Raw genomic sequence first — 25,311 nt, forward strand, 5'->3', positions numbered from 1 at the left:
TACTTGCCTTGCCCCGGGTGCTGACAACCCACGCTACGCCACTGCTAGTACCTGTTGCTGTTTTTTGTTCTGCTCCAGGCCATGATCCCTGTAACACAGCCAGTTCTGTTCAACTCTTCCACAGCCTGCAATGAAGTTGTTAGGGGGGTTATGCAAATTTGTATGGTGGGCCTGGGCCCCAAATCCTCTAAGCACTGCCTTAGCAACATACTTCTCTCTCCCCTTGATGGTAGCTGCACTGGCTTCACAGCCCATCTCTCCAGACAGGGGGGTCTACTCTGAGGAAGACTCTCCTCAGACACAACCCTTTCCTTGCCCATGTAAATTTGGTGGCAGGGAGGAGCTCATCTGGGTGACTTAATATGTCTGCCTGAGTCGTAATCAGAATTAATAAAATGGCTATTAAAAAAACCCAGGCTGTCGTTTTGATTTTAAGAGCTGTCTGTTGACTTGTTTGGGTGCTTTGGCTCGCCGAAAGGTTAGCAATCTGTTCTGCTTACCAGAATCTGCAAGTGATGTCAAAAGCGGTTACAAAATAGGCTCGGTGATGTCATTTATCGGACACCAGTGGAAAATATTCTGTGAAACCTCAGCTTTAACCTGCTTTGCATGTCTGAATTCTACATATTTCTTTGTTTCTCCAAGGCAAAGAAATCGGCATTTCAGTCAACTGGCTGGATTTATGTCTTTTTAATACATTCTTATAAACGCCAGCGAAAGAGGTCTGCATGGTTTTACATTTACAGTAAATATGAGGTCAGGAGCTGAATTTGTTCTGTCTGACGTTTCTCCTTCCAGCCCCCAATGGAGATCTGAGACAGATAGTCTCTGCTGGACAGTTCCTGGAGTAAAACAATCATAGAAGCATCAAAATTCATCCGGTACTATACCAGCTGCACTGGCTCCCGGTGGAGTACAGGATCAGGTTTAAGGTGCTGGTTTTAACCTTCAAAGCCCTATATGGCCTAGGACCCTCGTACCTATGGGACCGCCTCTCCTGGTATGCCCCACAGAGGAACTTACGATCTTCAAATAAAAACATCTTGAAGGTCCCAGGCCACAGAGAGGTTAGACTGGCCTCAACTAGAGCCAGGTTGGCAATCTGCACAGAATTTTGCTTAACGGTTGCCATCAATTTGATTTTAATTAATTTTTAGAATGAAAAGTTTTTAGAATGTTGGATTATTTGATTGTTGTTAGCCGTCCTGAGCCCGGCTTTGGCTGGGGAGGGCGGGATATAAATATTTTATTTTTATTATTATTATTATTATTATTATTATTATTATTATTATTATTATTAGCTGCCTTATACTTAGTCAGACTATTTCTCCATCTCTAGACTGAGAGAAAGGTAAATGTTCCCTCAAGTCTTCATAAAGCTCAATTTGACTTCAGTTCCAGGGAAGATACAAGAACGGATTATAAAGGAGTCGCTTTGGAGGAAGCAGTTTTAATAAGCAGTTTCTACAATTAATAGAAACCAGCATGGGTTAGTTGATTGCGAATCCTACCAAACTTGTCTTATCTCATTTTTTGGTTGGGTTGCTAGCTTAGTGGATCATGGGAATGCTGCAGGCATAATTTAACCAGTAAAGGTAAAGGTAAAGGTAAAGGTAAAGGTAAAGGTAAAGGGACCCCTGACCATTAGGTCCAGTCGTGGCCGACTCTGGGGTTGCGGCGCTCATCTCGCTTTATTGGCCGAGGGAGCCGGCGTACAGCTTCCGGGTCATGTGGCCAGCATGACTAAGCCACTTCGGGCGAACCAGAGCAGCGCACGGAAACGCTGTTTACCTTCCCGCCGGAGTGGTACCTATTTATCTACTTGCACTTTGACATGCTTTTGAACTGCTAGGTGGGCAGGAGCAGGGACTGAGCAACGGGAGCTCACCCCGTTGCGGGGATTCGAACCGCTCACCTTCTGATTGGCAAGTCCTAGACTGTGGTTTAACCCACAGCGCCACCCACGTCCCATAATTTAACTAGGTTTCAGCAAAGCATTTCACAACATCCCCCGTGATGTTTCAGTAAGTAAAACAGGTTCAACGTGGGGTAGATAATTTAAAAAATCTGTAGGGTGCAGATTGGTTGGAAAACTGAACAAAAAATGTGACATGATGTGACATCATTTTAAAGATACGTGGTGTGGCATTCTGGGGCAAATGCTTCTATTGCCCCACTCTCGTTATTGCTTCAGCCACCTGTCTCAGTCTGCTGGTAGAATCAGCTTTCCTGAGGCACTTTTGCCACCACCAGCCTGTCACTGTCTTTGGGTGAAATTCAATCACATACCGGGAAATTCAGGTTGTGCAATTAAGAGTACCAGTACATTGCGCAACAAACCTGCTTCCAGAAAAGACTGGGATTTTGTGTGTGTGTGCGTGATAAGGAAAGTGAGGGTGAAACGCACTGGAAAGTATGAAGCAACACCTGCTTTGACACAGCATCATCTAACCTCCCTGCTCACGAATCAGAGTGAATCAATCGCTGGCATGTTCTAAGCATCCTGCAGACAAATCTGAATCTTTCTTTTCTTTTTCTAATAATTTTTAAATTTGATTTTCAGAAAGAAAAAAGGGGGAGAGAAACAAGAAGAAATAGTGACAAGGTTACATCCAAATATCTTACACATTCACGTATCGAGATGACTCTGAATCTCCTGACTTCTCCCCATCCCTTCCATGGGTCCTCTTAATTCTGTTTTCACCTGCGTATCAATACTTCTCCAAAATTTTCATCTTCCTAAATTATCTGTAGTTTCTATTACATTACAAGTGCATTTGAAACCCTGCCAATGTTTTAACCTGTTTGCAATGATTTTGTATATACATTATAAACATTTCCCATTCTTTTTTTTTTTTTTTTATAATAATTTTTATTGATTTTACAACATAAAGAAAAAACAAAACAAACATAATGCGACTTCCCCAAATCTCCCCTTCACTGCATCCAAATTTCAAAATTTTTAGCAATTCTTCATCCCATTTTTATATTTAATTCTCTTTAAAAAGAGTTTCTGCTTTATAAATTTCGATTTATAGCTGTAATTCTTAGTGTCCAATCCCCTGACATCTTAACATTCCGAAATTTTACAACAATTTTTAAGATAGATTTTAAATTTTTTCCAGTCCTCCTCCACTGTCTCTTTCTTCTGGTCACGGATTCTGCCGGTCATCTCTGCCAGTCCCATAAATTCAGTCACCTTGGTCTGCCATTCTTCCAGAGTGGGTAGTTCTTTAGTCTTCCAATACTTCGCCAAAAGGATTCTTGCTGCTGTTGTTGCGTACATAAAAAAGGTCCTATCTTTCTTTGGTACCAATTGGCCGACCATGCCCAAGAGAAAAGCCTCCGGTTTCTTTACAAATGTCCACTTAAGGATTTTCTTAATTTCATTATAGATCATTTCCCAGTAGGCCTTAATCTTTGGGCAGGTCCACCAAAGGTGATAAAAAGTTCCTTCACATTCATTACACTTCCAGCAATTGTTATTGGGCAAATGATATATCTTTGCAAGCTTGACTGGGGTCATGTACCACCTATAGATCATTTTCATTATGTTCTCTTTCAGGGCACTACATGCCGTAAATTTAATACCTGTGGTCCATAACTGCTCCCAGTCAGCAAACATAATATCATGACCAATATCTTGTGCCCACTTAATCATGGCTGATTTAACCGTTTCATCTTGTGTGTTCCATTTTAGCAGCAGATTATACATTCTAGACAAATTCTTAGTATTGGGTTCTAGCAATTCTGTTTCTAACTTTGACCTCTCCTTCTGAAATCCTAATTTTCTGTCCTGCTTAAAGGTTTCATTAATCTGGTAATAATGTAACCAGTCTCGGACTTTAGGTTTCAATTTCTCAAAACTCTGTAGTTTCAGCTTTTCACCATCATATTCTACAATTTCACAATATTTTGGCCAGTCTGTATCCATGTTCAATCTTTTTACCGCCTTAGCTTCCATTGGTGACAGCCACCTGGGGGTTTTACTTTCAAACAAATCTTTATATCGATTCCATACATTATACAATGCTTTCCTAATAATATGGTTTTTAAAATTTCTATGTACCTTTACCTTGTCATACCATAAATATGCATGCCAACCAAAGCTATTATCATAACCTTCCAAGTCCAGAATGTCTGTATTCTCAAGAAGTAGCCATGGTTTCAGCCAGCAAAAAGCTGCTGCTTCATAATAAAGTTTTAAGTCCGGCAGGGCAAAGCCCCCTCTATCCTTTGCATCAGTCAAAATCTTAAATTTAATTCTGGGTTTTTTGCCCTGCCAGACAAATTTAGATATATCTTTCTGCCACTTCTTGAAACAGTCCATCTTATCTAAAATTTGCAATGTCTGGAACAAAAACAACAATCTCGGCAATACATTCATCTTAATTACAGCAATTCGGCCTAACAAGGAAAGTCTCAATCTTGACCATATATCAAAATCTTTCTTCACTTCAGCCCAGCATTTCTCATAATTATCTTTAAATAGATTCACATTCTTAGATGTTAAGTTCACCCCCAGATATTTTACCTTTTTAGTAATTTCCAAACCCGTTTCTCTTTGAAAACTATCTTTTTCCCCCACCGTGAGATTTTTTTCCAACACCTTTGTCTTGTGTTTATTCAATTTAAAACCTGCTACCTGACCAAATATTTCAATAAGTTCCAAAACTCTTTTTGTACTAGTTTCTGGCTGTTGTAGTGTCAAAACTAGGTCATCTGCAAATGCTCTTAGCTTATAATGTTTAGTTCCGACCTGTATACCTTTAACCAGCTGGTCTCTTCTAATCATGTTAAGGAAAACCTCCAGTACCGATATAAACAATAGAGGGGAAATTGGGCATCCCTGTCGTGTCCCTTTCTCTATTGGAATTTCATCCATAACCATACCATTTACAATAAGTTTGGCCTTTTGCTCAGAATAAATTGCACTTATACCATTTTCAAAGTTCTTGCCTACCCCCATTCCTTGGAGATTCCTCTTCATAAAGCTCCAACAAATATTGTCAAAGGCTTTCTCTGCATCCACAAAAATCAAAACAGCTTTTCTATTTATGTCAGTTTCCAAAAGTTCTAGAATATCTATAATATTCCTCACATTATCTGACAAATGCCTGCCTGGTAGAAAGCCTGTTTGGTCCCTGTGAATCTCCTCTAACAGCACTTTTTTGAATCTTTTTGCTAGAATGTCTGCAAAAATTTTATAATCCACGTTCAAAAGTGATATAGGGCGGTAATTCTTGACTTGATGTTTCTCAGTTTCTGTCTTTGGTATAAGTGAGATGAATGCTTCCTTCCACGATTCGGGAGCCTTTTTCCCCTCCAAAATTTGATTGCAAACTTCTTTCAATGGTTGTATTAACCAATCCTTCAATACTTTATAATATCTCGCAGTTAATCCATCTGGTCCTGGTGATTTTCCCAGCTTCATATCCTGGATGGCACTCTCTATTTCTTGATCTGTAATTTTCTCGTTTAAACTCCTTCTGTTGTTTTCAGAGATTTTTGATAGTCCGTATTTTCCAATAAATTCTTCTATCTCCTGTTCATTTTTTGGCCCTTGTTTGTATAATTTCTTAAAGAAACTTTGAAAACAATTACTTATCTCATTTGGTTTATTAATAAACTTCCCATCTACTTCGAGTGATGTCACTGTATTCAATTTTTGTCTCTTTTTCAGTTGCCAAGACAGTAGCTTCCCACATTTATCTGCAGATTCAAAAGTCTTTTGTCTCATTTGTTTAATTTTCCATTCTATTTCCTGGTTCGTCAATTCCATATATTGTGTTTGATAGAATTTTATTTCTCTTAATATCTCCTGGGATTTAGGCTTAGATCTCAATTTCTTCTCCCCTTCTTTTATTAGATTCCAAATTTTCTCTTTCTTCTCATTCTGCTTTTTCCTCTTTATTGAATTCTGTTGTATTAGGAAGCCACGCATCACGGCTTTACTTGCGTCCCAAATGATTCTTTTTTCTGTGTCTGATCTCAAATTGATCTCGAAGTAGTCTTTAAGTGTTTCTTGGGCCTTTTTGCAAATTTCCCCATCTCCAAAGAGAGTGTCATTCATTCTCCATCTAAAGGTTCCAGCTGTTGTCAGTTTCATTTCCATCTTGACAGCATTATGGTCAGAGCAGGTCTTTGGGCAGATTTCTGTTTTTTTAACCTTTGATGCCAGATTACTAGAAATCCATATTTGATCAATTCTAGTCCATGTCATTTTTGCTTCAGAGAAGAAAGTCCCCTCCCTTTCCAGAGGGTTCCTAGTTCTCCAAATATCGATCAGATCCATAGTGTCAGTCAGGTCAAAAAAAGTCTTTGGTAGTCTTCCGTCATTAGATATTGTTTGTCTCTGGGCCTTATCCATGTTTGTAGAGACGACTCCATTCATGTCACCCATCATTATAATTTTAAAGTCCAAAAAGTCCATTAAAGTCTCATGCAACTTCTTGAAGAATTCAGCCTTCCCCTCATTTGGTGCATAAACTCCAACAATCAATATTTTTTCTCCATAAATTTGGATTTCCACTGCCAGGTATCTTCCTTGGTCATCCTTAAAGATCAATTTTGGTTCAAATTTTTCCTTGACATAAATCACAACTCCTCTTTTCTTGACTCTATCTGATGATATAAATTCTTGTCCTAATCTCTTGTTTATTAAAAGTTTTCTATGTATCCTGGCAATGTGAGTTTCTTGTAAACAGATTACGTCTAGATGTTCCTTCTTTAATAAATGAAATACTTGGCCCCTTTTTCGAGGGTGGTTCAAACCATTGCAGTTCCAGCTGAAGAGTTGCAGAGACATTTTGGTTACTGGGTAGACCTTCCACCGACTGCACCAAGTTGTTGTTCCTCCTCGGTCGGTGCTCGGTTCAGTCCAAATGATAGATTTGAGATGTCCGGTACTTCCTCCTCGCTGACAGTTCCTTTCTGAAGATCCTCTTGATTTCTTTCCAAAAAGAACTCTTTATCCTGGTTTGTTTTTATTTTAATTTTCTTCCCTTTGTAGCTAAAGGACAGCCCTTGTGGAAATTCCCACCTGAATGGGATGTTATTCTTCTTAAGTAGATCAACTAATTCTTTAAATTGAGATCTAACCTCCAAAAAGTATTTAGGAATATCCTTGAAGATTTGAATCTGAGAATTTTTAATGACCAAGGCCTTCTGGAAATGTAGGTTCAATATTTTGTCTCTTTGTTCCTTTGATCCTAAGGTAATTAAACAATCTCTTGGCTTCTTCCCTTGCTTCCTGCCAATCCGAAAGGCTGAGGTTATCATAAATTCATCTTCCTCTCCATCTAGCTCATCATTCCAGAAGTCTTGAAATTTGTCTGTAAGGAATTCCCCGAGCTTGTCCTCTTCCTCTTCTGGAACCAGTCTTAATTTCAAATTCTTACTTTTCCTTTCCAATTCTAGTAGGGCTAATGCTGAATCATGTTCATGTACTTTTTTTACAATAGGCGCAAACTTTCCTTTGGTTTCTTCAGCAGTGGACCTAGCACTCTCAGCTATTCTCCTTGTTTCCGTAGATTCTTGAACCAAACGGTTTATAGAATCTGTATTAGATGAAATTGTTGTTGTATTCAGGTCTAGTCTTGTTGTCAACTCCGTCAATTTCTTTGAGTTCTCTGTAGACTGTTTAGTGAGTTCTGCAGATTGCTTGGTAAGTACTTCTAGTGACTGATTTATTTTAAGCAGGGCCTGTGTCATTGACTCCATTGATGCTGCTGTTATTTTTTCTTGTGCAGCTGCTGCTCCTGATAAGGAGCCTCTTTTTTGAGCTTGTTTTTGAGCCTGCTTTGTTTTACTTCTTGTTGAAATCTCTTCTGGCGGGTTGCTCATAACTCAAGGTCATTCACACAGGAAAGTTGCAAGTGGAAAATCCCACTGGATACTCCGTAATGTAACTAAAGCCCTCTAGAGGAGGAAATTGTAACCGTCCAAAGGCACCCAGAACAAAGAAACAGAAAGTCCAAAGGCAAAAGTCCCATTAAAAGTCTTTAATTTGTAGCACTTTACTGTTAAAATTGTAATCCACCAAAGTCCCGAGTATGTTTCAAAATAAGTCTTATTTTGTAGCCGCTGTCCTTTGACAGCTCACTTGACAGTTCCTTTTTTCAGGCGATCGCTGCTCCGGCAGCCTGGCCAGAAGTATCAGCAGCAGAGGTTTTTTATTCCTTATCCCTTTCTTTTGCAGGTTAAATTAATTCTGTTTCCTCCCCCCCTTCTCCTGCACAACAGGGGGGAGACCCTTTCGATGTCTGGTTTAATAAGAGTTAAAAGGAAAGTCCATTTAAACACAGCTTAGTCTTTTCATTGCTCCGTTAATCATGCAGTTCCGGGAGGCTGACTTCCTTAATTTTGCCTTCCCGTTTTCAGCCAAATCTTCTAAATTTTTTAAGTCCCGTCTTACTTTTGCAGTCTTACTCACGGGTATTGTTGTTGCCAATCGTTGATTTCAGAAAGGAATCGGCGCTCTCCGTTAATGGCGACGCGGCTTCACTCCGTAAGCTGGGCAGCGATCCTCAGCACCGCGCTCACCCCGATGCCGCTCCGGAGCCTTTAAAAAGGCTCTTTCACGATGCCGGGGGGGCGCAAAGGTGCCCACCGAATCTCCTTGCTCACAGGCTTCAGCGCCTGTGATTTTAGGGGTCCCCCGCTTGCCGTAGCGGGTAAGACCCGAACTTACGGAGCAGTCCTGCCTCGGAGCTTGAGGCTAGGACCGCCATCAAACGCTGGCGCCGACCGGAAGTCTCATTTCCCATTCTTTTTTAACATATCTTATCTTGGTTCCTGAGCTTCCCAGTTAATTTTGCCATTTTGGCACAGTCCATCAACTTGATCTGCCATTCTTCTTTGATCGGGGTTGACTCTTCCTTCTGGGCTAGCAGCATCCGAGTGGCTGTTGTACATACATAAAGAGTTTCTTCTGATCTTTTGGGATCTCTGTACCTATAATACCTAATGATAAAGCTTCTGGTTTTTTAACAAAAGTTAATTTAAACTTTTTTTATTTCATTATATATCATTTCCCATATTTTTTTAATTACATTACAGTCCCACCACATATGATAAAATGTACCCTCTTTTTCTTTACATTTCCAGCATATATTGGTGCTTGTTCTATACATTTTTGCTAGTTTTGCTGGGGTTAAGTACCACTGATACATCTTTTTCTTATACAGTCATACCTCGGGTTACAAATGCTTCAGGTTGTGTTTTTTTCAGGTTACGGACCCGCCGAAACCCAGAAGTACCGGAACGGGTTTTGGGGGTTGCACATGTGCAGAAGCACTAAATTGCACTTTGCGCATGCACAGAAGCACCAAATCGCAACCCGCGCATGTGCACAGAGGCGCCGCTGTGGGTTGCGAACACTGCAGGTTGCAAACATCCATCCTGCACGGATCACATTCGCAACCCGAGCGTCCACTGTAGTTTTCTTTCAATGAAGAACATGCCGTAAATTTCAGATCAGTTTTCGATAGCCTCTCCCAATCCGCCATTTGCATGTTATGTCCATAGCTGTCAACTTTTCCCTTTTCTTACAAGGAATCCTATTCGGAATAAGGGAATTTCCCTTAAAAAAAAGGAAAACGTTGACAGCTATGGTTATGTCCCACATCTTTCACCCATTGCCTTCCAGAAAGCTTTCTCTGCCTACCAGGGCTCACTCCAAAACCTGAGAAGCAGGGAGCTTGCCTAACCATGTTCACACATTTAGATAAGCCCTGGGTTCCTTTGCCGGGGGCATCACCGGAACAGCTATGCTCCCAGCCAATGGTTTTTTCCTGCCCCCGGGAGGAGAGAGAGACCCAAGGCATTCACTGCCTAAAATTTAATAGTAGAGGAAGACAGAGGGGAACGGCCAAGATGACAAGGAGCAAGCACAAGCAAATGCAGTTTCTGCAGATGGAGACTTCTATTTCTATTGGAGGGAGGAGAGTCACAACTCACTGGCAAAGGACATGTTTTGCACACCCCAGGTTTAAAATCCCTGGCAGCTGCAGCCAAGAGAGAGAGAGAGAGATGAAAAGCGGCGGATCTATGGAAGACCCTCTGCTGGAGACCTTTGGGAGTCATTGACAGGGGGAATAACAAGCAGCCCAGGAGTGCAGACAGTGGTACAGGGAGGCAGGAATGAAGTGCTGCAGTCAAAGATTTAATCTCCTGGGACACTTTCTACCAGTTCCCTGTGTGCCAAATGCACAATTTGAGAGAAAACGCACTAAATAAGCTAAACGGAGAAAGAGTTAGCACATGGTTAAGGCTTCAACTCCAACTTTTGTATTGAAAAAAATTCCCAAAGTCCCTTACCAACTCAAATGTCACAAAACAGGGAGCAAGCCTTTGAGTCCAGAAAACTTCTCCATCAGTAAAGTAGAAGTAGTAGGGGGCCGAAAAGGGGGCGGATCTGCCTTGGTATTGATTTCATAGAATCATAGAGTTGGAAGGGACCCCAAGGGTCATCTAGTCCAACCCCCTGCAATGCAGGAATATTTCACCCAATGTGGGGCTCGAACCCACAGCCCTGAGATGAAGAGTCTCATGCTTTACCAGTTTGAAGCCAGAATGTCTGCAGTGGGCAAGAATGCAAAGCAGTCCTCTTTATTTATTTTATTTTTTTATAAAAATAATTATATACTGCTGTGTCATAGAAATACATCAGAGTGGTTTTACAACAACAGTAAAACATAAAACTAGACAGTAAAATCATAAAAAGTTAAAAGGAATAATAAATAAATACATCAGTAGACCATAGTGGGCAATGTACTCTTAATTACCTGTATAGGTCTGGGAGAATAGAAAAGTTTTCAGCGTGTGTTTAAAAGTTGCCACAGAAGGCTCCTGCTGAATCTCTAGTGGCAGAGAGTTCCACAGGACTGGGCCAATGACTCTAGAGGCTTGGTTTAGTGTTGTTGTTGAACGAGCCTCACCAGCTCAGAAGCACTCCTACAGAAGATCTCAGTGATCAAGCTGGGATACAAGAGGTATGGCTGTCATAAAAATAAAAAAACCACACCTGTGGGTCAGGATTTACCATTGCAACGCTGAGGGTTAGTGGGCGGAGGAAGCTCTGTCTCCAGAGCAGGGGGTTAGACTAGATGACCCTTGTGGTCCTTCCTAGTCCACAATTCTATGATTCTAGGAAAGCAACGTCTTATGTTCATGGTTTCATGTGCTTGTTTTTTCTTTTCGTACGAAAATGTCCCCATTTTCGTACGAAAATGTCCCATTCAGTGGTATTCAAAGGGACTCAGGCTATGTGCCGTCCAGACTTCAGTTTTGTACTGAATGTCAGAGCAGCGCAAACATTTCCCTTTGAGCCCCCTGTTGAGAGAGAACGAGGGAGAGACCTACAAACGTTTCCCTTTCAAAATGTTTCTGAGCTTCTTGGGATACGCATACCTAAACTCTGCTTTCTGGCTAATATAACCATTTGGGATACATCTGGAGTTCCCTGTTTTGGGGAGAAAGTGTATAGAAGTTGTCTGTTTCCCTGCCTAATCATCATAACTGTTCATCTTTCAGTAAGGTGGGGCAGGATCTGTCCTTTTCATTCTCATTCTTGGATGAAGACCTTTTAGTAATTTTTGTTCTAATCGGGCTTTATTCTGTGAATTCGGTTTTGAATGACTGACTGGTCTTTTATATATTTGCAAGCTGCCTTTTTTAAAAAAAGTAAGTAATGAATAAACACAAATAGTGATGATTGTGGTGGTGGCTTTGTACCAAATTCAAGGGTTCTGGTTTTGAATGAACCTAACATTTTGGTCCCCCTAACATTGACACCCATCTGTCTCATGAGACAATGGAAGAATGCGCCTCTGGAGGCAAAATCAAACTGTTGGAGAGTTACAGCACCTGCTGTGGCCGTAGAGACCGATATGGGAGAGACATGTTTTGTTGCAGCTGGGGCAGACGAAGGCGTCCGGTTGTGCTGCTGCAGGGCTTTTCTTCTCTCTGTGATTCCTCCCAGCGGTCATTCCTCCTCTGGTCATTGCTGTGGGTGCATAACTGTCTCTCTCTAGTTACAAGTAGGTAGCCGTGTTTGTCTGCCGCAGTCAAAACACAATAAAAAAATTCCTTCCAGTAGCACCTTAGAGATGCACATGAAAGCTCATACCAATAACTAACTTGTTGTTGTTTAGTCGTTTAGTCATGTCTGACTCTTTGTGACCCCATGGACCAGAGCACGCCAGGCCGTCCTGTCTTCCACTGCCTTGCGCAGTTTAGTTAAACTCATGCTGGTAGTCTTAATTTTGGGGATCTCTTTGTGACCCCATGGACCAGAGCACGCCAGGCCGTCCTGTCTTCCACTGCCTTGCGCAGTTTAGTTAAACTCATGCTGGTAAGTCTTAATTTTGGGGATCTCTCTTTGGAAAGGTGGAGCCAGAAGTGAACCCCAAGGAAGTGGAAAGTGCTTGCAGGACCAAGTGGACATAAATCCGACATCAGGAACCACAAGACAGAAAAACCAGTAGGAGAACACTTCAATCTCCCAGGACATTCTATACAAGATCTCAAAGTAGCTGTTCTATTACAAAGGAATTTCAGAAATAGACTGGAAAGAGAAGCTGCTGAATTGCAACTTATCACCAAACTTAAAACTATGGAGAGACCTGGTTTGAACAAAGACATTGGATTCTTATCTCATTATACATGACAAAGCCATTTTTCACCTTCTCACCCCTTGCTTTTTCCTGTTAGACCTATTGCAGTCGTTAAGAGTCGTCAACAGGCTCATCGCAGCTATCTGCCAATCACCCATTCCCACCACCCTTCTGAGTAATACCCCTCCCCACCTTCTCACTATATAGAAAGGTCTGGTGACTTCTGTTTCAGTGTATCTGAAGAAGTGTGCATGCACACGAAAGCTCATACCTATAACTAACTCAGTTGGTCTTTAAGGTGCTACTGGAAGGAATTTTTTTATTTTGTTTTGACCATGGCAGACCAACACGGCTACCTATCTGTAACTCATGCTGGTAGCTTCGAGAACACTGTCCCACCATCTCGTCCTCTGTCGTCCCCTTCTTCTTGTGCCCTCCATCTTTCCCAACATCAGGGTCTTTTCCAGGGAGTCTTGTCTTCTCATGAGGTGGCCAAAATCTTGGAGCCTCAGCTTCAGGATCTGTCCTTCCAGTGAGCACTCAGGGCTGATTTCCTTCAGAATGGAGAGGTTTGATCTTCTTGCAGTCCATGGGACTCTCAAGAGTCTCCTCCAGCACCAGAATACAAAAGCGTCAATTCTTCGGCAATCAGCCTTCTTTATGGTCCAGCTCTCACTTCCATAACTAACTTAGTTGGTCTCTAAGGTGCTACTGGAAGGATTTTTTTTTAATTATTATTTTGTCTGTCTCTAGGCACTGTGGACACCTGCAAGTTTGCAGACATCTCATGTTTGCAGACATCTTTGTACTGCAGAGTTGGTCTGCCAATGGGCCTGATTGTCAGATAAAGTGGACTCCAAGGTGACAATGTTAGGCAGAATAAAGGGTGGGGAAATCAGGTATCATTCTTAGTGCAGGTAAAGGGAAGTGAAGAGGTGGGGGAAGATGTCAAAGCAGTGGGTGATTTCAATTGATTAGCAAATGAAATGACAACATTGGTTGCTTGTTTTCCTCTGCCCTCCCCATCCTGTTTTCCTCTAAAGTTGTAAATCCACTTTGATTCTGCTGCCCATTTTAGGCGACTGCTAAAGTCTCAAACCAGCTTATAACAGAACCTTTTAAATGTGTTAATTCTGATGGGAAGAGGTGGTGTCTTTATGTGAGAGGCTGGAAGGGGTCTTGCCGGGAGAGCAAAGTGGGGAGTGGAAATCAAGCAGCGGCTCCATGGCAGCAGCCACTGATCCTCCCCATAGCAGTTGTGAAATGGGACAATTCGGATCACAGCCAGAAGAGACCCAGAGGAAGGGGTTAGATCCCCTGCCCCCTGCAGCCCTAACCCTAATCTGGGGAGAGAGTAGCAAGAAGAAAATGACAACGGGAGAGTCAATACAGTTATGCTCTTGTATCTGTGGCGGAGGGAGAGATCTTTTAAACCCCTCTCCCACCACTGGGTGTGGACACACAGGCACAGAAATGCCACAAGACCCTCATACCTCACCCCCCTAAATATAGGGGAGATGATAGAGGATAGATAGATAGAGGATAGATAGATAGAGGATAGATAGATAGAGGATAGATAGAGGATAGATAGATAGAGGATAGATAGATAGATGATAGATAGATGATAGATAGATAGATAGATAGATAGAGGATAGATAGATAGATAGATAGATAGATAGAGGATAGATAGATGATAGATAGATAGAGGATAGATAGATAGAGGATAGATAGATGATAGATAGATGATAGATAGATAGAGGATAGATAGATAGATGATAGATAGATGATAGATAGATAGAGGATAGATAGATAGATAGATAGATAGATAGATAGATAGATAGATAGATAGATAGATGATAGATAGATAGATGATAGATAGATAGATAGATAGATAGATAGATAGATGATAGATAGATAGATAGATAGATAGATAGATAGAGATAGAGATAGATAGATAGATAGATGATAGATAGATGATGATTGATAGATAGATAGATAGATCGATAGATGGATGGATATACCAAGCCATACATGCGGGTGGATGTGTGTATGTACACAATCAGGCGTGGAAATCCCACACCAGCTCCCCAGGCATTGGTGCGTGGGCTTGGTTGTCAGATACACACGGCTGCTGCTCTTTGCCTTCTTGCTTGCTTGCATACCTTACTTTGCATTCGGAGTTTCGGCTGCCAGGTCTTCAAGAACCTGCCTGTCTCTCGCGTCTCTCGCGCGGGAGGCTTTTCGCGGGTGAAGTCCCAGCCTCGCCAGCTCTTTCTCGGTTAGGAGCGGAGGGGGATCTCCCCGCCTTCTCTCCCGGATCCCCGAGGGGGCAATCCAAGCTGCCGCCTTCGGAGCCCAAGCTCCCAAAGCGACAGGTCTAGCTGACAAATTTTGCCGCCCCGAGACTCGGTTTCAAAATAGTTCACCGGTGGGCTTTCAGACGTAAGTCTGAAGAGAAGAACTTTGTGCACGCTTCAATCTGATGTGTGTTGCGGTGTGTCCCATCCTCCTAAGTCCAAAAATCAAACAACCCTCCCCTCCTCACTTAAATCAACCTCCACCAATGTGTTATCCGGAGGTAGGAAGCAGCAACGTTATTTCTGGAGAGACACGTGTACGCGTGTGATGATGACACGTGTCTGTGAGAGAGATTACAAGTTTGCACTAGTCTGTGCGGGGTCTTCGGTGCTGATCTCCCACGCGTTGCAAGCCTACAGGTGCTGAGGGGGGGCATCTCTGCAGAGCGCCCCACCACCACCACCACGACGTGCCCGCCTGCTCCCTAAAGTCCCCCCCCCCCGCGCGCGGCCGTTTCACCTCCACGACTCGTATTCCATGCACACATACACCCGTCCATTCTATTCTACTAACCACGCGCTGCAGGTTAGTAACCCAAAGGCTCTCCGTCCAGCGAGAATCCCCGTGCGCCCCATCGAGTGAGAAGCGCAAAATCCAACTCCGGGATCGCGGCTTCTCTTTCACCTCCCCCCCCCCCCCGCGCGCGTGCGAGTGAGGCGGAGGATGACATCACCCCGCAGGTTGGTTATAAAGGGCCGAGGGCCATCCCGGCGCTACAATCGGTTCTGGCCGTCGAAGGAGAGCGAGAGGTTAGTCTGCAGACGCGCCGCCCTCGGACACAGACTGCAGCCTGCGCGCCTTGATCCTCTGCTGTCGATCCACCGCCGCTGCGCTCGCCTTGCCGTCGAGGGGTCTTCAGTCCCGCTGCGCTCTTCGGCTCCTTCCCCTTCTTCCCTTCTCTTCTCCCGACACCCGGTCCAGGATGTACATCTCTCACGTCGTGGCTTGCGGACTCTTCCTCGCCCTGCTCGCCCTGGCGCTGGAGGCGAAGCCGGCTCCCCAGAACCTGCAGAAGGTAAGGCGGCGCGGGGAGATTCGACGGGAAAGGTCCCGGGCTGCCTCTCCGTCGGGGGCGATCCCTGGAAGCTTCGGGACTGGGAGGGAAAGGATAGACGGGCGTGTAGATTCGGGATGAGGAGAGGAGATGTGACTGGAGACGAGCAGAAGCGAGGTCTGCCGGAGTCCTCACAGAAACGGTAATCCGGATTAAGTTGCCCCGCTTTCTAGGGTGGCTGGCTGAAAGAGTCGCTGTCGTCTCCTGCCTTAAAGCCGGTTGAAGGGCAGAGCTGACGTCCGGATAACTTTCTGGAGTCAGCGGGCGCGATCTTGCCTGGGCTGTAGAAGCGGGATCCCTCTCTCCTGCGTACCCCTGCCTCTTGCATCCCCGACGGGGCGGACGGTCCAGCCGGGGGAGGCTTCTGCTGGGAATGGGGCAGGAAGGGCTGAATGAGAGGGACGCCCCTCACTCTCTCCACCGCCCTCCTTTCGGGCCGGGTAGGTGGGTCGGCGACTCCAGCTGCCGCCGGCTGCTCTCCATCGCCCCGTGGTGCTGAGAGGGAGAGGGGAGGGCGTCCAGGCAAGCGGCGACGGGGCGGCTTCCGAGCTCCGTGCCCGCGGAGAGGAGCCTCTCCTTGGGGTGAGGCGCTAGGGAAATAGAGCGAAGATTCGACACCCCCTAGAAGGAGAAGCAGACGGGGCGGGAAGCTGGGAGACCCACCGGGCGCCCGGGCGCGCCTTCGGAGGCGCAGCGCTGAAGGGGGACCAAAGGTGGGTGTTCTTGTGGAGATAGTGGAAATGGTGAGGGGGTATTGTCCCTGGAGGAGGAGAGAGAAAAGGAATCGGGGGAGCTTTCCTGGAGAAGACCCCCCAGTTCTCTTCACCGGCCAAGCAGGCGCTGAGATTCCTGCATCGCTGAGGGTTGGACTGGATGCCCTCGGGGTCCCTTTCAACTCTGCGATTCCATGAACCATTCTCCCAAGTGAAACTCGAGATCTAGGCTACTTTGTATCGGGTCGGGGAGATCTGATTTGGGGAGATCTGATCCCGAAGAAAAACCTCTTCCGACCGGCATTTCCCCCTCGCCCCTCCAGCCCACTCCCACTCCTACTCCGCGTTGTCGTTTCTCTTCCTTCTCTCCGAATAAACTTGTGACCCGGACAGTCCTCTTGGCCTGAGGCTGAGGTGGCGAGGTGGGCTTGACAAATGGGCAGGACGGCCGGGTGCCACCCGCCCAATTCGCCGCCCCCGCCAGTCCTCCCAGTCCCCAGGACGGGGGATATTCCTCGAGGGGACTCCCTGGGGTGGCAGGAATCTCCGCGTGTTGGGGTGCGCAAGTGCGTCCTGATGGGAGCCCCATTCTCACCCGCACCCAACCGGCCCTCCTCCTCCTGCCATCGCTCTCCCCGCAGCCCGGGGCAATCCGAGGTTCCTCGAGGGGGCGGCCAGGCAGAGCCGAGAGGAGAAACCATCTGGGCTGTTATTTCCTGCTGCTGCGGTGGGGCTGCCCTGCCCCTCCTTCCCTCCACTTGCACCCCCATCCAGCGCCCCGCTAACCCCTCTATCTCGCTTCCTCCGCGCAGGGTCCGTCGGGGAGCTTGGCGGCGTTGGGGCGCGAACTGGCGGAGCTGCTGGAGGCGTCGTCGGGGCCCGCGGCGGGCGGTGCGCGGAGCGGCGGAGGAAAGCAGGGCTCCTCCTCGCAACAGAAGGGCAAAGGCTCGTCGTCGTCGTCGAGGCTCATGCGGGACCTGCGCACCGACACCAAGCAGTCGCGGGCCACCTGGGCGCGGGGGGCGCACCCGGAGCACCACGCCGGCGGAGGAGGCGGCGGCGGCGGCGGCGGAGGGTCGCGGCGCTTCAAAAGCCCCTCCAAGAAGGGCTCCACCAAGAACTGCTTCGGCCTCAAGCTGGACCGCATCGGCACCATTAGCGGCCTGGGCTGCTGAGCCGTCGAGGGCGGCCTGCGGGCGACACCTAGCGGCGGTGAGTAGACAGCGCGCGCTGCCGTCCATCCCAAGCCGAGACGGCGCTGGTTTTAACGCTAACGCAAAAGTGAGAGCGCTCTAACCTTCAGCGCTCGAACCCCCTCCTTGTCTGTCTGTCTGTCTGTCTGTCTGTCTGTCTGTCTGTTTCTCTTGTACCCCACCTTTTCCTCCCAGTAGCTCGAGGGGGCGCACGTGGTTCTCCCCTTCCTTCTTCATGCAGCCTGTAGTTAATCTACAGAACTCCTTCCCACAGGAGGCAGTGATATCAGAGGAGAATTTAGAGGAGCGCTCCTAGCTCTGCCTCACTGGGCACGGAGCCTGGGAGCCAACTCCCTGGTGACATGGGGGTCTTCGCCCCTCCCCTAAAATATTTGAGTAAGAGAAATGTAAGAGAGGGCTGGACAATTTCATGGAGGAGAGGGTTATTGAGGGCTACTAGCCACAATGGTTATGGGCTGCCTCCAAGTTCAGAGGCAGAAATGCTTCCGAATACCAATTGCTGGAAACGACAGGAACCGAGTGTTTCCCTTGTGCTTGAATGCAGACAAACTATTCTTTGAAAGCACTGCTGCCTGCAGCTGTGGAGGTAGAGCCTAGTCACCCCGGCTAGTTGCCCTTAATAGCCCTCTTGTGAGGTAGGAGAGCTGGAAATAATGCCCATCTATTTCACATCTGGCAACCAATGTGCCGCTTTGGTTTCAGATAGCACATGGGTAGACGAGTCCAAAAAGCCTGGGACACAAATTTTCACGGCCATCTAGCAGCTATGGCGGTTCATTGACCAGAAGTAATATATTGAACGTTAATTCTGGAAGTCGAAACAAAACAAAAAAATTCCTTCCAGTAGCACCTTAGAGACCAACTAAGTTTGTTATTGGTATGAGCTTTCGTGTGCATGCACACTTCTGTGTATCTGAAGAAGTGTGCATGCACACGAAAGCTCATACCAAGAACTAACTTAGTTGGTCTTTAAGGTGGTACTGGAAGGATTTTTTCTTTTTTTGTTTTGACTACGGCAGACCAACACAGCTACCTACCTGTAACTAATTCTGGAAGTGTTTACTTGATTCTGACCAAACTAAGCTTCCTTGGTTGCCAGATGTGATCCCCCCCCCCGGCTCTCCTACCCCACCCGTCTCTTGCATGAATTTGCCACAAATCAAACATGCAAGTATGTGGCGCTTTCGAGTTCTCAAAGCACTTTTCATGTCCGCATAATATTGAAAACCAGCCTTTAAGTTAGGCCGAAAGATGGAAGCTTAGCTAAGGCCACATAGCAGGTTCTTGGTAAATGTGAGATTTGAACGGGGCCTTTTTTTTTTCTTTTTAAAAAGGCTTAGACAATGTAGCCCTAACACTATTTCCACAAGACTGGTGCACTGTCCCCAAATCCACCCCTCTGACGTGAGTGTGTATAATAATTTGGGGCATTGAAGGAGAACATTTGAGCAAATTATTCCTTAAAGGCAAGTGCATAAATTATCTGCAGGGGTCCGAGAGGCAGACCACAAAATAACTAAATATTTTGCTTGGAGGCCGAAACAGTGAGGGTTTGGGGTGTGGAACAGCGAGAAATGCCTCCGATCCAAAACTGGCCAGCCCCCCACATGCACGGAGCAGGGCGCTGTTTTTCCTGAAGACAGCCCTCAGATTTGGCTCACACCTGCTTCCTCTCAAATTAGGCGCTGTGAATAATTATAGTTATTCCTATAGTTAGGCCTTCAAACAATCCAAAGGGTATTTTTTTGGGAGGGCTCCTTATTTATTTATACATCCCCCGTGCTGCCTTGCGGAGAGCCTCCTGCCTGCTGCCGGCATAGCAAAGATGGCTAAGGCACCTGCTGAGAGCCGGAAACTAAAATAGGAGGTTGGAGAAGCCCAGTTCCAGACAGCGTATGGGTCAGTGTCAAAGTTGTCATACACAGTGGTGGCTGATGCCCATTGCAGCCGGTAGGGCAGAAGGAAGGGAGGCTGCCAGTAGGTGGCGGCAGAGCCAACTCAGTCTGGTTGTAAGAAGGAAGTTGGGCGGGTAAGAGCTGTCTGAGGGCAGGGCCCCACTCTCCCCAACATACCAGCCTCCCCATGCCATACAGTCCCTTCCCCGGTGAAGATCCAGCTGGGCAGAGGGGGTTTGGAAAGGTGTCTGACGTGTGCCCACAGCTTCCCTCCGATCCAGCTGCCCATTGAAATTAATCATAGAGTTGGAAGGAACCATGAGGGTCATCTAGTCCAGCCCCCTGAAAGGAATATTTTGCCCAGCATGGGGCTCAAACCCATGACCCTGAGGTTAAGCAACTCATGCCCAACCAACTGAGCTAAACTCCGTGTAGAAACCGCTTGCCCTCTCACCCTCTTTTAAAGCCACCTGGGTCGGTGGCTTCCAGTGGGAGGGAGTTCCATTGTTTAACCACGCACTCGGAACATTTGTTTGCACCAAAGATGCTAGAACTCCCTCTGAACTTCCTGCTGTTTGTGTGGCCTTGTGAATGCTGTTCACGGGTCATATGAAGCGAAGCTTTAGCAGAGCTGTTTTAAACCGGGGTGTTCACTTGAAGCCATGTGAGGTGGGGGTCTCTGAAGAGTGGTGGCGGGGGGGGGGGACCAACTGTAGCGGAGGGGCCCACTACAATTCACTGCAAAGTTTAGTGCAGACCCCCTTTGAAACGAGCTGCAGCTGATCTGCAGGAGAGACTAGCAGATCATGGGGCACATGTCCAAGTGTCTCTTGAGGTTGCCAGCTGGCCAAAGGAACGTGCCAGGTTTGGGCAAACGCTCTGCCCGAAACGCTTGCAGCATTCAATCCATGTGAATGGGAGGGTTGCCATAGGCGAGGGCAGTAGCAGCAGTGGCATCTATGGTGCAGAAAATGAGGGGAATCCAGGGCCACAGTCACCATGTCTGAGAGTGGGGCTGGTGAGGCCAGGGAGCTGGCTAGTGGGGAATCACAGAATTACAGCATTGTAAGGGATGTAAGGGACGCGGGTGGCTCTGTGGTTTAACCCTAGGACTTGCCGATCAGAAGGTCGGCAGTTCGAATCCCCGCAACGGGGTGAGCTCCCGTTGTTCAGTCCCTGCTCCTGCCAACCTAGCAATTCAAAAGCACGTCAAGTGCAAGTAGATAAATAGGTACCACTCTGGTGGGAAGGTAAATGGCGTTTCCGTGCGCTGCTCTGGTTCGCCAGAAGCGGCTTAGTCATGCTGGCCACATGACCCAGAAGCTGTACTCCCTCGGCCAGTAAAGCGAGATGAGCGCCGCAACCCCAGAGTCGGCCACGACTGGACCTAATGGTCAGGGGTCCCTTTACCTTTAAGGGATGCAGAGGATCCTCTATCGCAACAGGCAAGTGGCCCGGAGGGGCAGCCAAACAGCCCCACTTGGCTGAAAGGGTGCCCCAGGCCTCGCTCTGGAGGAGCTGCTTGACCAGCCAGACCCGCTGCCTGGTCAAAACTCCCTGTCGTTTCCTCCTCTAGTTGGCAGCCTGGGTGGGGCAGTGGAGGGACAGTGTGAGGACAGTAGTGCTCATCCTGCACAGATTCTGGTTTCAGCAGCCTGCTATCTGGTAGCTTGGCAGGACCTCAGCAACTTCAACGCAAGGGTTAAAGGCCACAGGGATGCCCACCACAAACGGGGGGGGGGGGTCATAGCCCAAGCCAGACGTTTCCTCTGGTGCAGGGACTGCACAGCTGGGTCTACGGGCACCCCAGCCAGCTCCTGGAACAACTGGTTTGATAACTGGGTTATGTAGTAATGGCCAGGAGGAACTCCCCTGCCCATCAGCGCTGCCTCCCGGCTCATTCAAAGGCCACAGCCATTGACGCCTTTGGGATAACTGGTTTTCCAGCAGTGAGACTCTCTCTTCTAGTTACCCCAGGGAGCCTGTGGACCCAACCTTCAGTGCCCTGTGCCAAAGGAGTCTCCTTGGGGAAAGCCCAGGTTCCTGGGGGAACCCACCAGGGATGGATCATGGGGATTGGCTCCACCTCCTCTTCAGAGCTGCAGAGGGTTCTGAGCATAACTGGTGAGGCATCCATGCAATGGGATCCGTTGTGTACAGAGTGATTAAGCCACTGCTGCTGTGCAGCCAAGAACCCCTCCGTCTGTGCTGCTGGTCCGGGAGAAGGGTGTGCAAGCAACAGGTTCCTTTCCAGCTAGGGCTGTTCGCACGACCCCTTTGAACCCAGGGCCGGGGGCAAATTCCCCTGCTCCTGCTGAGCACCGGCTGCAAACAACACCACATTGATGGTTTCCCCAGAGCGAGCCCTCTCTCCGCCAGGAGCTCAGCCTCCCTCCTCCAGCCCTCTTGCGCAGATATGCATTCCCAGGCGTCGGCAGCAGGTTTACTAGGAAACCGTGAAAAGCGCCCAGGCCAGGGGCTCATTATGAGGGTTCAGATGGATGGGCGAGTGGCTCTCACTTGCTCATTTCGAGAAGACAAGCGCAGCTGAGGTTGCAGACCGCCTCGTGCTGTGTCAGCTGCTCCAAGTCTCTCCCCTTGCTGTGTTTTTCTTATGTGGAGACAGACACATTGAGGGGGGCGCCAATGCATTGCCAGAGGACACAGAGCTTCGGGATGTGTGCCTATGCCAATTTATATGCATAGGTGCCAGCTTAGAAACAGTTGCCGCAGTTGCCGTAAGAGCCAGTGTTGTCTAGTGGTTAGAGCAGGGGTCAGCAAACTTACCGCACCTCCGATCATGTGGCGGGCCGGAGGGTGGGGAAGTGTGTGCCCATACGCATGCACACATGCTATCTCTGGTGCACTTCCGGGTCAGAGGAGCACCAGAAATAGCTTATGCGCATGTGCATGGGCCTCCTCCGACCCGGATGTGCACCGGAAATAACACTTGTGCATGTGCAAATAATGCTTGCGCATGCGCAAATAACACTTGTGCATGTGCGCAAGCTATTTCCGGTGTTCCTCCGACCCGGAAATGGGCAGCCGTGCAGCGCAGTGCCGGTAAGAGTGGGCGGCGGCAGTGGGCGGCGGGGGTCACTGCAGGCCGGATAAACGACTCCCTCAGGCCTTATCTGGCCCGCAGGCCTTAGTTTGGGGACCCCTGGGTTAGAGCAAAAGAGGCAGTGCCACATAGCGGTTAGAATGTCGGACCGAGACCTGGGAGAGACCGGGGTTCAAACGCCCACTTGGCCACAAAGCTCACCGGGTGACCTTGGGTGCCAGTCTCATTCTCTCAGCCTGTCCTATGCCACAGGGTTGTTGTGGGGAGAAAATATGGAAGAAGGTGGGGAGAACCATGCACACCACTTTGAGCACTTGTGATATAAATGTGACAGACAGATAGATAGATATACTTCTCAGCATTGTTGGGAAGACTGAGCAGATCTTCTGGCTCAGCCTGTAGCTTCTCCAACCGGCGACTTGCCCCTGCTCTCCCTTCGCAGGCTTCTTTGAATTTAACCTGGGCTTGGACTGGCAGTCCTTGCCCAGAGAGGAAGCTTCCAAAAAGAGCAGCAAAGTAGCCTGGCTGCCTTCCTGTGGCTCAAAGGCAGATGATTAATCCACTTAAAGGGACATCTCTTGCGGGGCAATCCTATGGCAAAATCTGCTGGGTTAACACAGTTTAAGATGCACGGGGTATCTGACTGAGCCAAAGATAAACCAGCATAGGCTGAGGCTGGTGTTAAGTCCCCCCAAAGTGGGATGGGACCAGTGAGGGGGGGACTTAAACTGGATCCTACTGCCCACTTAGCCCCACAACTTGGCAACCCAACAAAGAACCCTCCGTTTAGATGGTCAAACGTCTTAGCTATGCCTTTTCTTTTCTAAGTGTCTCAACTACTGCGATAGATATGAGTTGGTGTAATTATTGCTAATTATTCTGCTTTTTATATGCAGCTGTGGGCATGTGCATGCACCGGATCGTTGTCTGTTCAATTTCTAGCCCCTAAGCATGTGAGACGCTGCCTTGGTAATGGCAGGTTTTAATTCTTTAGCTTGAGGGGACTTTCTTTCATTCTTATCCTTCTGATATTGTTATGTCGTGGTCTTGTACTGCTTTGATGAATGATCTATTGGGCTGGTTCCAATGTTCTCTGCCTGCTAGAATTATAATACTGCGCTTCAAAGGAGTCCCAACGCAACAGCTGCACTAGCGGAAACTCCTTGCGCAACAGGTTAACACAATCTATTGTGCAGCAACATTGCCAGCAGCCTGCTGAATGCACTCTCTTGCACTGCGATGTTCTGCTGGTGATAAACATTTCCCCGGTAGAGCAAGCACACTGCTAGATAGAGTTAACTTAGCGCTAGCTTTTATACAAGCTCTTGTATTATCCTGCGACCTTTTCTTGATTAATACGCTGTGTCCCGTTTATAGTTACATACAGATACAAAACGAGATACCATATCTTCCTGTATACATAGAAATGTAAGGCTGTCGTCACGCAGCGCCCACTGGAAGATTGTGTAGTGCTGCATCAGAAAAGCTGGATTTGCTTTCAGTCAGGGTGGGGGAAGGAAGCCAAAGAGGAGGCAGGTGGGTGCCATTCCCATTCTAAGAGAACAAGGTAGAAGTTAACAAGGTAGAACAAGGTAGAAGTTAACACTGAGCTCCAGCACCTTTTTTTCTAGGAAAATAGCATTGTCTTTATATATGTATAACTTACTTCTTAACCTATCTACCTAGAGATGATCTGGGAAGTTCCTAATCCATCACCTCTTTTCTCATTCCAGGTCTTTGAACTGACGAGGGTTATTCTGCATTCCATCACCCCATCCCAAAGGACATTTCTTGCCATCTCCTCACCATCATGCAGGGTCAATGTTGATGGCACCCGAAAAAGGCTTGGCTGGGCTTATCCTATTGGTACGAGGACTTGTAGCAGAACCAGCAATTTTTTTTTGGGGGGGGTGTTAGTGGTGAGGGCGGGGTGTCCGGGGTGGGTTTGTTTTTGAAATCCAAAAGCTCTTTTCCTATCATACCCAATATATACACACACACATATATGTATCCTACACACCAACAACCCACCCACGACAAAGGACCGCTCCAAGCCCAGAGACTGAGGAAGCTGTTTGTACATTCATGTCACGCATAAATGTATTTATGTTGTAAAGCTATTTATATATTGTTTATAAAGAGATATTTATAAAAATTTTATTTATGTAACTAAATGAAAAGGAGTCTAGCATTGTAACTTCTTTTCCCTGTCCTAAATAGTTGGAAAATGTTGAAGGAAAAAAAAAACACAATTCCATGTACCATTTGTAACCTGTCTTTCTTTTTACTCCTTGAAGAGTTGTTGGTTTTGGAAAAAGACCTCAGCTGCTGTAAATTTATTAGAATTGGTAGCTGGTAACTAAGTAAGATCTCCAGTTTTCTCAGAGGTGGTGTTT

The 25,311-nt window shown here is 46.9% G+C and overlaps 1 protein-coding gene across 1 annotated transcript; it reads left to right on the top strand.

The window, feature by feature from the left end:
• The first annotated feature begins 15,847 nt into the window (after positions 1–15,847).
• Positions 15,848–25,274, top strand: NPPC (natriuretic peptide C). Its single transcript, XM_081862887.1, has 3 exons — positions 15,848–15,990; positions 17,555–17,954; positions 24,649–25,274. Exons 1-2 carry the CDS (start codon positions 15,898–15,900, stop codon positions 17,915–17,917), a joined length of 456 nt encoding a protein of 151 aa, XP_081719013.1. The 5' UTR covers positions 15,848–15,897; the 3' UTR covers positions 17,918–17,954; positions 24,649–25,274.
• Positions 25,275–25,311: the final 37 nt, after the last annotated feature.

Source organism: Podarcis erhardii, assembly GCF_964252035.2.
Source record: "Podarcis erhardii genome assembly, chromosome: 5".
NCBI classification, from domain to species: domain Eukaryota; kingdom Metazoa; phylum Chordata; class Lepidosauria; order Squamata; family Lacertidae; genus Podarcis; species Podarcis erhardii.